This window comes from Lipotes vexillifer, unplaced genomic scaffold, assembly GCF_000442215.2.
Source record: "Lipotes vexillifer unplaced genomic scaffold, Lipotes_vexillifer_v1.1 scaffold466, whole genome shotgun sequence".
NCBI classification, from domain to species: domain Eukaryota; kingdom Metazoa; phylum Chordata; class Mammalia; order Artiodactyla; family Lipotidae; genus Lipotes; species Lipotes vexillifer.
The window spans coordinates 1,144,178-1,156,217 of NW_006796103.1; the positions used below are offsets into that span (position 1 = coordinate 1,144,178).

At 58.4% G+C, this 12,040-nt stretch overlaps 1 protein-coding gene across 1 annotated transcript; it reads left to right on the forward strand.

The window, feature by feature from the left end:
- Window positions 1–293: 293 nt before the first annotated feature.
- NINJ1 (ninjurin 1) lies at window positions 294–12,040 on the forward strand. Its single transcript, XM_007468162.1, has 4 exons — window positions 294–418; window positions 9,082–9,307; window positions 10,130–10,292; window positions 11,448–12,040. Exons 1-3 carry the CDS (start codon window positions 344–346, stop codon window positions 10,282–10,284), a joined length of 456 nt encoding a protein of 151 aa, XP_007468224.1. The 5' UTR covers window positions 294–343; the 3' UTR covers window positions 10,285–10,292; window positions 11,448–12,040.

Below are 12,040 nucleotides of genomic sequence, written 5' to 3' on the forward strand. Positions count from 1 at the left end.
GCCGGTTCTTGTCCTTGTTTTGTGGATTAAAAGTGTCCACGACAGGAGCGCAGAGGGCGATGTACTTTACCACGAACACGCGAGGTCCGGGGCCTAAGAGTGCCGAAACGCAGCGCGGGATCCCACGGCCCTTGCCGCCCACGCTGGGAAGGAGAGTGGTAGCCTAGATCCAGCCAGCCAGGCCTCCAGACCCGGCCTGGGGGCGGAGTCTGAGGGCGGTGGCGTGCGCAGGGCGGGCCGGGGGGCGGGCCGACGGGAGGGGGCGCGGGTGCGCAGCAGGGTCTCAGCTGTTGAGGCGCCGGCCGCCCTGAGGCCCGGAGCAAGGCTGCCCCAGCGCCGCACCATGGACTCGCGACCCGAGGAGTATGAGCTCAATGGCGACGTGCGCCCGGGCTCGCTTGGCTCCCCGGACGCCTCGGTAAGCACCCCTACCCCAGTTCCGCTCTGCGACCTTGGCCGATGCCCGCCCTCTCTGAGCCCGGCGCCAGCGGCCCCTAGGGACCTGTGGGAGCCGACCAGCTGCGCGCCGCGTCCTTAATGAGGGTGGCGGTGGTCGCCACGCCCCGTGCGTTCCGCCCCCTACCCGCGCGGTCGGGGGCCCCAGCGGTGGCCCTGGGGCTCCAGCCACCCCGGAAAGTGAGCGGGGGCGGGGGCGGTTGGCAGAATGCAGGACGTGGCCCAGGGCAGGTAGCGCCCACACCGAGCTGCACAGCCGAGGGGCCTGGGCGCCACCTTCCCCCCTCCCCCCGCCACTTCCCGCGGGCCCCTGCCTTCCCGGCTCCCACACCACACTCCAACTTTGCCTCTCCGCCGGCCCGATGCGCGCCTGGACTGGGCGGAGTGGATCTCAGCTTCTGGGCCCCAGGCCAGCAGCGGGCAGACAGTTACGTCACCCACGGTGTCCACGGAGACCGCACAATCTTGTGCGTGCCCTGATGGGGAACTTGGGGCCGCTGTGGCCCCCTCTCCTCTCTCCACCCGCACGAGAGGCTCTATTCAGAGCCTGCCCTGCTGGCCTGGAAGCACTGTGGGCATGGGGCAGGCCCTGGCAGTGGTCCCATATTACAGCTGGTACCCTCCCACCCTGGGGTCCTGTCCCACTGGCAGGGCCAGAGTAGCGGTTCCTAACTGGCTTTGCCTTGGACTAGCACTTCCCCAGGGCCTCTGTTTATGGCGCAGTCCTGAGCACCGCCCTCCCAACTTGTTGACTTTGGACATTCTTCCAGTTTCTGACCCCCTGGGGATGGGGGTAGGGACAGTGGCCATGTGCGCCTGACTGTGGCAGAGACCGGCCCTGCTCAGGTGTGGGTGACCAGTCCTAGGTGATGCTGTAGTAACAGGCCACATTTATGGGATGGGGGGAAAACATGTGGGGCAAGCAAGGCCTTGGACTGGGGAATGGGCCCTCAGCAGGCAGGATGGGTGTGCTCCGGGATCACTGCATTCATTGGCTTTGGGACCAGTTGCAGTTGCTACAGCCCTGTACCACTCAGTCTGAGAGCTGAGACCGGTCCAGACGGAAAAGCCACGGCCAAAGTGCTGAACTCCCAGGGGTTGGTTCTGAAGGCAGGTGGGAGTGGGGTCAGGAAGGCTTCCTGACCAGCGGGGACATTGGCACTGAGCCCTGGAGGACTGGAATGGGTTACGGGTATGCCTGGGAAGGGCATCCCAGGCAGGGAGAACAGTGGGAGAAAGGCCCAGGGGCTGGACCACCAAGTATCAATACATTGGAGCTGGGGAGCTGGAGGTGGTATGGGAGGTCAGACCTTGCCAGCTATGGAGGCCACGGAGGGGCTGGAAGCTCATGTGAGAGTGAACACATTCTTCCAGGGTGGCTCCAGTCACGGGCAGGGAGGCTCTGGGAGAGATGGTCAGTACTGAAGGCTGCTCTGCTCACCCTGCCTGGGGCCCAGGCCCACCCAACACTGCTCTCCAGCCTCTGCCTTCCCCTTCCCACCCTCAGGACCTGCCTCACTGTGTTCTTGAGCACATCACTCTGTGTCTCAGTTTCTCATTTGTGAAATGGGGTGAGAGTGCCTTCCTCATAGGGTTATGGTGAGGATTAAATGGGCTAATGCATATGAAGTGCTGTAGGAAACTGGGCACACAGCATTGTTAACATTCCTGCCTGCCACACAAGACCCTCTCCCAAAGATGAAGCCCAGGCAGAGTTTGGAAAGGGCAGCACCTTCCCTCAGGTGCAATCCCTGTGGACAGGCATGGCCCTCCCCCTTCACCTCACCTGGCTTTTCCACAGCCTTCTCTCCCGGCGGTCCCTGCCTGAATCTGAGCCCCAAGCTCCTGCTTGAGGAGGGGTAGAAAGGCTTGCTGGGAGGAGGGGCAAACCCCAGGATCTTCAGATGTGTCCCCACTTAAGCAAGAGCCCCAGACAGCAGGGTGTGTGGGCTGGGTCACCACTATGTCCTTCGCTGCAAGAGGACTGAGTGGGAGGCCCAGGCCCAGAGCCCCCATCAGGCCCAAGACGCTCTGCCATGCGGCCTTGGGCAAGTGCAGACCCTCTCTGAACCTCAGTTTCCTCCTCTGTGAAATGGGGCAGGATCACTCATCTCCCAGGGTGGCTGGGCTCAGGGAAGAGTTATATGTGTAATCCATGGGCAGATGAGCCCTGTCGGGCCAGGGTGGTGGGGGAGCTCTGCAGATGTCCCTCTCCACGTGCCCCATATCCCCATGGCCTCCACGCAAGGCCCGTCCGCTCAGATGCCCCGCAGGAGTGAGTTGGAGTCTTCACTAAGTCAACTCACTTTCGGCTGGCAGCAGCAGGAAAAGTAAACAGCCCAGGCCCAGAGCCCCCATCAGGCCCAAGACGCTCTGCCATGCGGCCTTGGGCAAGTGCAGACCCTCTCTGAACCTCAGTTTCCTCCTCTGTGAAATGGGGCAGGATCACTCATCTCCCAGGGTGGCTGGGCTCAGGGAAGAGTTATATGTGTAATCCATGGGCAGATGAGCCCTGTCGGGCCAGGGTGGTGGGGGAGCTCTGCAGATGTCCCTCTCCACGTGCCCCATATCCCCATGGCCTCCACGCAAGGCCCGTCCGCTCAGATGCCCCGCAGGAGTGAGTTGGAGTCTTCACTAAGTCAACTCACTTTCGGCTGGCAGCAGCAGGAATAGTAAACATCAATTTTATTGTGAAAATAAATGTGGCCCTTGACTGTGTCATGCCCGGGGATTTATCTCAGGGGGCAGCTGCATTGGACCCTGCAGCAGACTCTGGGACCACAGCCAGCTGAGGACACAGCAGGGAGGTGGCAGGACAGGGTACAGTGAGGCTCCTGGGGCCACAGTTGGGCTTGGAAGCCAAGTCCTGGGAGGGAGGGGTGCGTGCACAGCCTCAGCTGCTGGGGGAAGTTTGCTCCTTTTCTCTTAAACTTTTTTTTTGGCTGCGCTGCACGACATATGGGATCTTAGTTCCCCGACCAGGGATCGAACCCATACCCCCTGCATTGGAAGCGTGGAGTTTTAACCACTGGACCTCCAGGGAAGTCCCAAGTTTGCTCTTTTTCTCATTTCTGCTCTCCTGGCAGATCCCGAGTCTGGTGGGGTCCTGGCCATGTTCCAAAAGGCAGCCCTGATGTGGCTGCGGAGTTACTGCTGGCCATTGCTGAGTCCACAGGAAGTGGGACTGCCCAACCCAGCCCAGCTGCAGCAGGGAACCCCCCCGCCCCCCACCCCAGGAAACTTCCTGACATGAACTCAGACATGGAGCAAGAGATATCTCGGGGCTGGCTGGGTGCGGACGGTATGGGGACAGTGCAGGAGTAAGCCAGTGTGACCTGGAGCAGGTGGCTTCATGCTGAGTCCGGGTGGTGGCCACAGTAACAGCTTATGCCCTGCACTAGTGGGTCAGACACGGGACACTCCAGGCCCCAACAGATCCTACTCAGTCAGTTCTGAGGTCCCAGCCAGAGGCAAGGACGCCAGAGCCCGCACATCCACTGTTGCCCACTGAGCCCAAGGGGAGGGGCCTTATGCAGTAGTGGCTGCGATAGCCCAGCATCTGGAGCTGGACCCCCAGTGCACCCCGGGTCTCACTCAGCTCATGCATTTTCTGGGGCTAGTACTTTCTCTTCCTTGTTATGGATTTTTAAAATGGAATTAATTACAAATTGGTACAGTTCATTTTGGAGGCAACCTTTCAAAGTGGTGAAGCCTGGGTGGCGAGGAAGAGGAACATCCAGTCCTGCCCTGCACCAGCTGTGCTCTGACCAGCCACTGGGCCTCTGAGCCCTTCATTCACTCCCCGTTATGTGCCCATTTTATAGATGAGGAAACTGAGGCACAGACCAGTCACTCTGTTGGTCCGTGGTGTGGCAGGATATGGAGATGATAAAGGATAGGTGCTGATGGAAGGCCCACACCCCAGCTCCTCCCAGGGTAGCTGATGAACCTCATAGATTTGTTGGGGGCTTGGTTCTACAGATATGAAATTGGGCTCTGGGAGCGTGGGCAGGAATTCCCATGTGGGCTCCTTGTTCCATACTTGTGCATGGGGTTTGGAGTCAGTGGCAGAATTGGGGCAGGAAGGATTCCATAACCAAAACCCTGAGGGGTCCTGCAGGGGTTCAGTGGGCCACGGCCCTGGCCTGCCCTTGTCTCCCAGGGGAGCAGAGAGTGTACAGGCAGGAGGCTGGGGGTTGGCCAGACCTCCGGGCCCAGCTGGAGGCCATGGGCAGCCCATCCAAGCTCAGGGTGGACTGGAGGATGCATTGTGCTGAAACTGGGTTCTCTGAGTACCACAGACCTGCTTTGAATCCTGCTTCTGTCCCAACTCCCCTCCCTGTCCAAGCTGAGGTTGCCCAGCAGTGTGACCCTGGGCCAGGTGGCCTGGGTCCCTGCGAGCTGCCTACCAATGGCTGGGCTGAGACCCTCTGTCCACAGAAAGTGGGCTCAAGGAGCCAGCCCTGTGGGCATCTGCCGAAGCCAGCTCCCTCCCCACAGGCTCCTTCCTGGCTTTTAGGGGAAAAAGTCTGGCAGCCCCAAGCTTACTCAGCTTCTCGGATGCCGTTGAGGTTTCAGGGAAGTCCTCTTGGCCCTAGGGACACATTAAACTGGGTATTTGTTCCCTGCACTGCCCAGGTCATGGGCAGGGGTCTCGGTGAGAGGGTCCCAGCATGGCTTCTGGCAGCTGGGTGGGCAGGTGGCCTGTCCAGGCCCATAGAGTTCCGCACCTGTGAGAGTTGGGCTCTGACCGCCCCCCCAGCCCCAGTGACCTTCTCAAGATAGCAGCCTCCCTGGGATTCACCTGTGCAGCGGTCACCTCTAGGGCCCAGAGCTCCCTCCACAGCTCAAAGCCCCTCCGCAGAAGGCCTAGGACACAAGGTCAGGCATGGGAGAAGCGGATCAGCCCTGCAGTCTCCTCCCCACCCAAGCCCCTACCACACAAACCTCCTGGGCTCCCTGACCAGGGTGGACATGAAGCTGTGCCATGTCCTGTGCCCTAAGCTTTGAGGTGGATAGGCTGGTTCAAATTCTGATTGCCCCTCCTTCACAGTAGCCCTGGGTGAGCCCCCCTGAGCCTTAGTCTCCCACTCTATAGAATGGGAGAACAGTGCTCTTTCTCAGTGTTAGTGGGGGCACTTGGTAGGTTGTAGAGCTTCCCAGACTGTGGCCTGGGGTGTACCAATGGGGAAACTGAGGCCCAGTGAGGGGGAGCGTGTTGTCAAGGCTACACTGCCAGGCTATAGTGAGCTGGGGCTTGACCAGAGGTCCCCCCAGCAGCCCCCTGGCCTGCAGCCTCTGGCCAGCACTCCTTATCACTGCACAGGTTGAACAGGAAGCAGATGGCCGTATGGGCAGGAAGTGCCCTGTATCATGAGGGGCACATGGCCTGGGGCCCTTGCTTGATAACTGGGACCCTGAGACAGTGGCCAGACCCCCCAGAACCTCCTGGCATGTTTGCTCCGTGGCCCTGTTGCACACATGGGAGACTGAATCCCAGGGGGGCCTGGCTGTCCTGAGGTCACTCAGCTAGAGCCAGGGGCTGGGGACTTCTGAGCACTCAGGCTCACAGATGACCCAGACCCCAGACCCCCACTGCAGGCCCCAAGGGGACTGTGGTGTCAGCTCTCAGGGCTTCTGAACCCTGGGACCTGGGTTCAAATCCCAGTGCAACCCTCACTTGCTATTGGCTTTGGACAAGGTTCCTCCCCATATAGCCTCAGTTTACCCTCGGTAAGTGGGGTGTGAGGACAGGGGGACTCCCTGGAGGAAAGCACCTAGCTAAAGGGTGAGTAAGATGATGGGCTGTGCCCTGGGCACCCAAGGTGGAGGACAGCGGGGCACAGGCACCCTGTGCTGGGGGCACTGCTGCTGATGGTGTCATTCTGTATTTGAATGTGCATGTGGCTGCATGGGCATAAAATATTTAAACATTTCAAGAGAGCTCAGAATAAAAAGGAATTCTCCCTCCTCCTCAGAAGCCTCCACAGTTAGCCTGGATGTGTACATATGTGTGTGTATGTGTGTTTGTTAATGCATATATACATATGTATTGTATATGTGTGTATACATGTTATGTATACATGCGTCTGCATGTGTGCTCATCTGTGTTTGTGCATGTGTACTGTGTATACATGTTTGTGTATGCTTACACACATATATGTATTGTGCTTGTGTATAGATGTGTATTGGGTACTTACGTGTGTGTGGAAGACATTTTGGCACTTCTGGTTTATGAAACATAGGGGCACATGGCCAGCGGGCCAGTGTCTCCAGGATGCCCACACCCAGAGGAGCACACACATGGTGAAACATGGCCAGATGGGCCGCTATTTTTTTTTTTTTTTTTATGTTGGGGGTAGGAGTTTATTAATTTATTTATTATTTATTTTTGCTGTGTTGGGTCTTTGTTTCTGTGTGATGGCTTTCTCTAGTTGTGGCAAGCGGGGGCCACTCTTCATTGCGGTGCGCGGGCCTCCCACTATTGCGGCCTCTCTTGTTGCGGAGCACAGGCTCCAGATGTGCAGGCTCAGCAGTTGTGGCTCACGGGCCCAGTTGCTCTGCGGCATGTGGGATCTTCCCAGACCAGGGCTCGAACCCATGTCCCCTGCATCAGCAGGCAGATTCTCAACCACTGTGCCACCAGGGAAGCCCCAGATGGGCTGCTTTGCAAGAGCAGAGCTGGGAGACAGCCTGGTGCTTTTGCGTGGGATCTTCCAGACCAGGGCTCGAACCCATGTCCCCTGCATCAGCAGGCAGATTCTCAACCACTGTGCCACCAGGGAAGCCCCAGATGGGCTGCTTTGCAAGAGCAGAGCTGGGAGACAGCCTGGTGCTTTTGCGGGGGAGGGCACAGACCCTGGGGAGGAGTGGTGTGCCTTGGGTGTTTTTGGTCTAGGGGTGTGGCCCACCCAGATGTGAGTGCAGCTGTAGGCCTGGCATGGAGAGACAAAGGGGAGAGTTGAAGAAAGAAAGAGGAGACCTCAGGCTGCACATGGAATTTCCCAAAGAGCAGGCCAGGGCCCTGGGTCCAGTGGAGGAGGCTTTCCATGGGGGCTCTTGGGTCTAGAATTTTAAACCAAGTAGATTTGCTACTTAAGAACAACTGACACTGAGGGAAAGCAGGACATAGCAGAGCCGCCTACGTTCCCATCCTCCCTCCTGGGCATGTTATTCTAGATTAAATTTAAAAGACATAATGTAAAAATGAAGACCCCGCCCTTCTGTAGTTCTGTAATTTCCATGGTGAAATATCTCCAGCTGCAGAAAGTAGAGGCTTGCCCTCCCCAGAACCCCCACCTCCCATCCCTGCATCTTTCATGACTCTAGAAACAAGATTTGAATGGCCCCAGGAGGCCTAGTGGCTCAGGGATTCCTGTGGACAAGTGGCCAGGGCTGAGGGGTACAGATTTGTCCTGAGAGGTTGGGGAGGGGCCTGGCCAGGGGCAGCTTGAGGAGAGCAGATGGGCTGGATACAAAGAGGAGGCCTGGCAGCTTAGAGCTGGCTTCAAGTGAAACAGCTGCCCCAAGAGGTAAACTCCAGTCCTGGGAGGGGTCTTTGTGGCCTGGACTTCAGCCTCGGAGGCAGACCTTCTCCTGCCTAACTACCCTCCCCCCTCCTGTCGCAGGAGAGAAGAGCCTATCCTACAGGGGGAGTCAGCTCTGGGTGGGGCCTTGGGGCATGGAGGGCCCTTGGGAGGGACAGGGGCCCTGGCCTTGAGGACTGGGGATGTTCTCAGGCAGAAGTAAGGGAAGAGTTATCAGAACTTGTGTTCCTGTTTTATCAACGTGAACATGAAGGCAGAATGAGCCCTGGAGATCCACTGTGCAGCATGTCGTGACCAGTACAGCACTCTAAGGGTGATATTAGTATTATCACAAATACTAATAATAAAGGGTCAGGAGAAGACTGTGGATGTGTGGTGGCCTGGATGTGGTGACGGTGTCACGGTACACACCTAGTTCCAGACTCTTCAAGGTGTTCACGTTTATTATGTACAGTTTTTGTGTGTCAATCACACCTCAGTAAAGTGGTTTTAAAAATTTTTTTAATAAAAATTAAGGAAGAAGCTAAGCTCAGTTGCATTGTAGAATGCTGAGGCATCTGTTGAGCACCTGCTGTGTGCCTGCACAGCTGGGAGATGGCCTGGGTGGATCGGCCATCCCAGGAAGACTTGTTTCAGGTCTGGGCGAGTATGCAGGGATCTGGAATCCAGCTGCCGTCATGTCACTTCCCGCCCTGGCACCAATCACCTCCTGGAGAGGAGGGCAGGCAGGGGCATGCAGGGAAGGCTGCCAGACGGCCCCGCCCATGGCAGGCAGACAATTGGCGGTATTTTCCCATCTAAAACCAGAGTGTGTGCTAAGGTTGTGTTTTGTTTCCTTTCTCTTCCAGGACTTGATTCCTAGGGTGGGTCTTGCAGGGGCTGCACAGCCTTCTCTGGGCCTCTTGTTCTATTAATAAGCACTTCCCTTTCGAGCCCTCATCTGGGCCCTCACCTGCTGATCCAATCAACCCCCACATCCCTGGGAAGGAGACCAGGCTCAAAGGGGGGGACACCAGGGCGGGCCCAGGCCTACAGCCCCCTGCCGCAGAGCCCAGGCTGACCGCCCCCCTCCCTGCAGCCACCCCGCTGGGGCAGGAACCAGCCCATCAACATGAACCATTATGCCAATAAGAAGAGTGCGGCCGAGAGCATGCTGGACATCGCACTGCTGTTGGCCAACGCCTCCCAGCTGAAGGCTGTCATCGAGCAGGGCCCTGGATTCGCCTTCTTCATCCCCCTGGTGGTCCTCATCTCCGTCTCCCTCATGCTGCAGATTGGTGTGGGCGTGCTGCTCATCTTCCTTGGTGCGTGCCTGGGCAGGGGGCCCCAGCAGTGGGAGGGCCCTGGGGTACCCCTGCCCCAAGGTCAGCTGATTCTGCCTGCACGCACCTTGGGATGCGTCACTTACCCCACTGAGTGTTCTCCAGGCCCTCACAGAGCTGCACGGGAGCCCCGGCCCTTCTCACTAGGCACGTGGTCCAAAATGTAGCTCCCACCGTGGCCCCCAGAGGGATCCCCATGTCTCCATCTTTCCACTCACCCAAGCTGAGGACACAGGAAAATGCCATAACTATGCTAAGAGTTGATGTGTACTGGGCACCTACTGTGTACCCTCTAGACCTTATGGCGGTCTGTAGGGACTAGGTGGTAGTCCTGACCCCAAGGTGAGGGTCAGGGCTAAGAGCAGCAAGGGCTTTGGGCTCCCCACAACCGCTGCCTGGCTGTGTGACCTCAGGCAGGTTACACGACCTCTTGGACCTCTGTTTCCTTGCCTAGAAAGTGGACATAAGGACAGCCTTGGGTAGGTGTGAGGATGGCTAGATTATCATTGCACCAGCGCTCAGAAAGGTGCTTGCCTGTGCATGTTCAGCACATTGTGCCTTAAAATCCAAGCCTGGGCCTTGGGCCTCCATGCCTTCCATTTCGTAACCAGGCACCAGGCCCCTCTGAGCTTCTGTTCACTGAACAAGGGGGAATGCAGTGGTCAGGCCACAGATACCAGACTGCCCAGGCCAGAGCCCATTGTCTGTAATGTATTAAGGCAGCCATGTCTCTCTCTGGGGGACAGAAGAGGGCTCCTTGGTGCTGCACAGCCCTGGGCAGTGTCTGCTCCCTCTCGCCCACAGTCAGGTATGACCTCAACAACCCTGCCAAGCATGCCAAGCTGGACTTCCTCAACAATCTGGCCACCGGCCTGGTCTTCATCATCGTCGTGGTCAACATCTTCATCACTGCCTTTGGCGTCCAGAAGCCCACGATGGACATGGCACCCCGGCAGTAGGGGCTCAGGTGAGCTGTCAGGGCTGGCCCCGGCAGGATCTACACGTGGCTCCACCACGAGCCCACCCACTCACCCCACTGGGCCACTGACCCAGCTTGGGGGAATCAGGGTCTTTCATGCAGAGCCCCTGTGACTGCATCTGCCCTCACCTGGGCCTTGCAGAGTGGGCGCCCCTGGCCGTGTGCAACCCCACACCACACTCAGCCCACTGTCCTTGCTCAGAGAGACCCAGCGCCTGCCCAGGGTCACCCCACTTGGAAGTAGGAGCCACAAGGGAGTGGAGTGACCCTCATAACACACTTAGCAAGCCCCTACTATAGGGCCTCAGACACAGGTAACCCTGATTGTCATGAGGGCAGATGTAGAAGGTCAGTGGGTCTGGCATGTGTCATGTGTCCAGAGTCTGGAGCCCTGGCCAGGGTTGCACAACACAGGTCCACCCACCCTTGGGTCCAGCAGTCCTTGGGCCTGCCCCAGAGGAGAGTTGGGTGCCACAAACAGACAACTGTCGATCCACTAGCACAGCAGAGTGGACAGGAGACTGTCCCTACACAGCAAGCACCTATGTCAGGGGCATACTAGAAAACCTTACACATTGACCAAGTGGACAATGCCGTAAGATGCTGGGAGCAGGGCCTTTGTGTGGCCCCATTGTGAGCATCTGGCCTCTACTTGCCCATGCCATTGCTATTGGCCCCACCTGGCATCCGATTCACTGCCCAGCTGCTGGAACCAGTTTGTTGTTAAGTCTTTCCCCCGTGGAGGCCTCTGGATGCCAGCGTGCTCCCTCACTCATTGCATGATGACTGGGCCACTTATTAATCACCTGCTTGTGTGCCCCAGACACAGTCCTGACTCTCCCCAAGCATCAGCCTAGCAAGGAGACCTTGTGGGCCCCACGGCACATGTCCACCCGGCGGCCCATGCTCTCAGAGGGCCCCTATCAGAGAGTGCTGGGACCAGGCTTTTAAATCCTGACAGTGACCCAGGAGGGGAAACTGGGGCTCTCCCAGGTCAGAGTTGGGCTGTCTGATTCCGGAGTCAGAGTGACCCCAACATTTGTGGGCTGGTTGCCAGACATAACACTGAGGCAGGGTCACCAGAACAGAACTGGAGGCCCCTCTGGCCTTGGCGACCCTCATGCCTCTCCTCTCCCTTTGCAGATGCCCCTGGATCGTGCCTGGCCGCAGCTGCCTAAACCCAGGAGGTGCCTTGCCCTTGAGGCCCACCCTCCTGTGCGCGCATTCCCCCAAACCGCCATAGCCCAGGCTGGCCCCGCTGGACTACATCCAAACAAGCCACACACGGTCAGGCCACTCTGGCCAGCACAGGGCCTGCCCCATCCTCAGCTGCTCCTCCTCCTGGAGCATGGCGTGGTGAGGCCCAGAAGACAGAACTGTAGAGTCCTCAGCAAGGGTCGTCGCTGCCGTGGACATGCAGCAGGCCCAAGGATGGGGGGGCAAGAGGCTGGCGCTGTCTCAGGACATTTCCAGAGGGATGAGGAGGTGCCTGACCTCTGCCAGTGCAGCAGTGTCCTGGCCTTGTGTGCTGCCCACCCTGAGTGACCCATGACCTCTGCACTTCCTGACCCAGGACTGTAGACCACCAGCGACCTTGTGGGACCCCCACCATGGCCACTGACTCAGGCCTCACACCCTCTACCAGCAGTGACTCGGCAGGGCCCTACCCCTCCTTGGCGGTCTGAGCCCCCACTTTTCTAAGTACAAGTAACCAGTAAAGCTGATGCTCCTCCTCG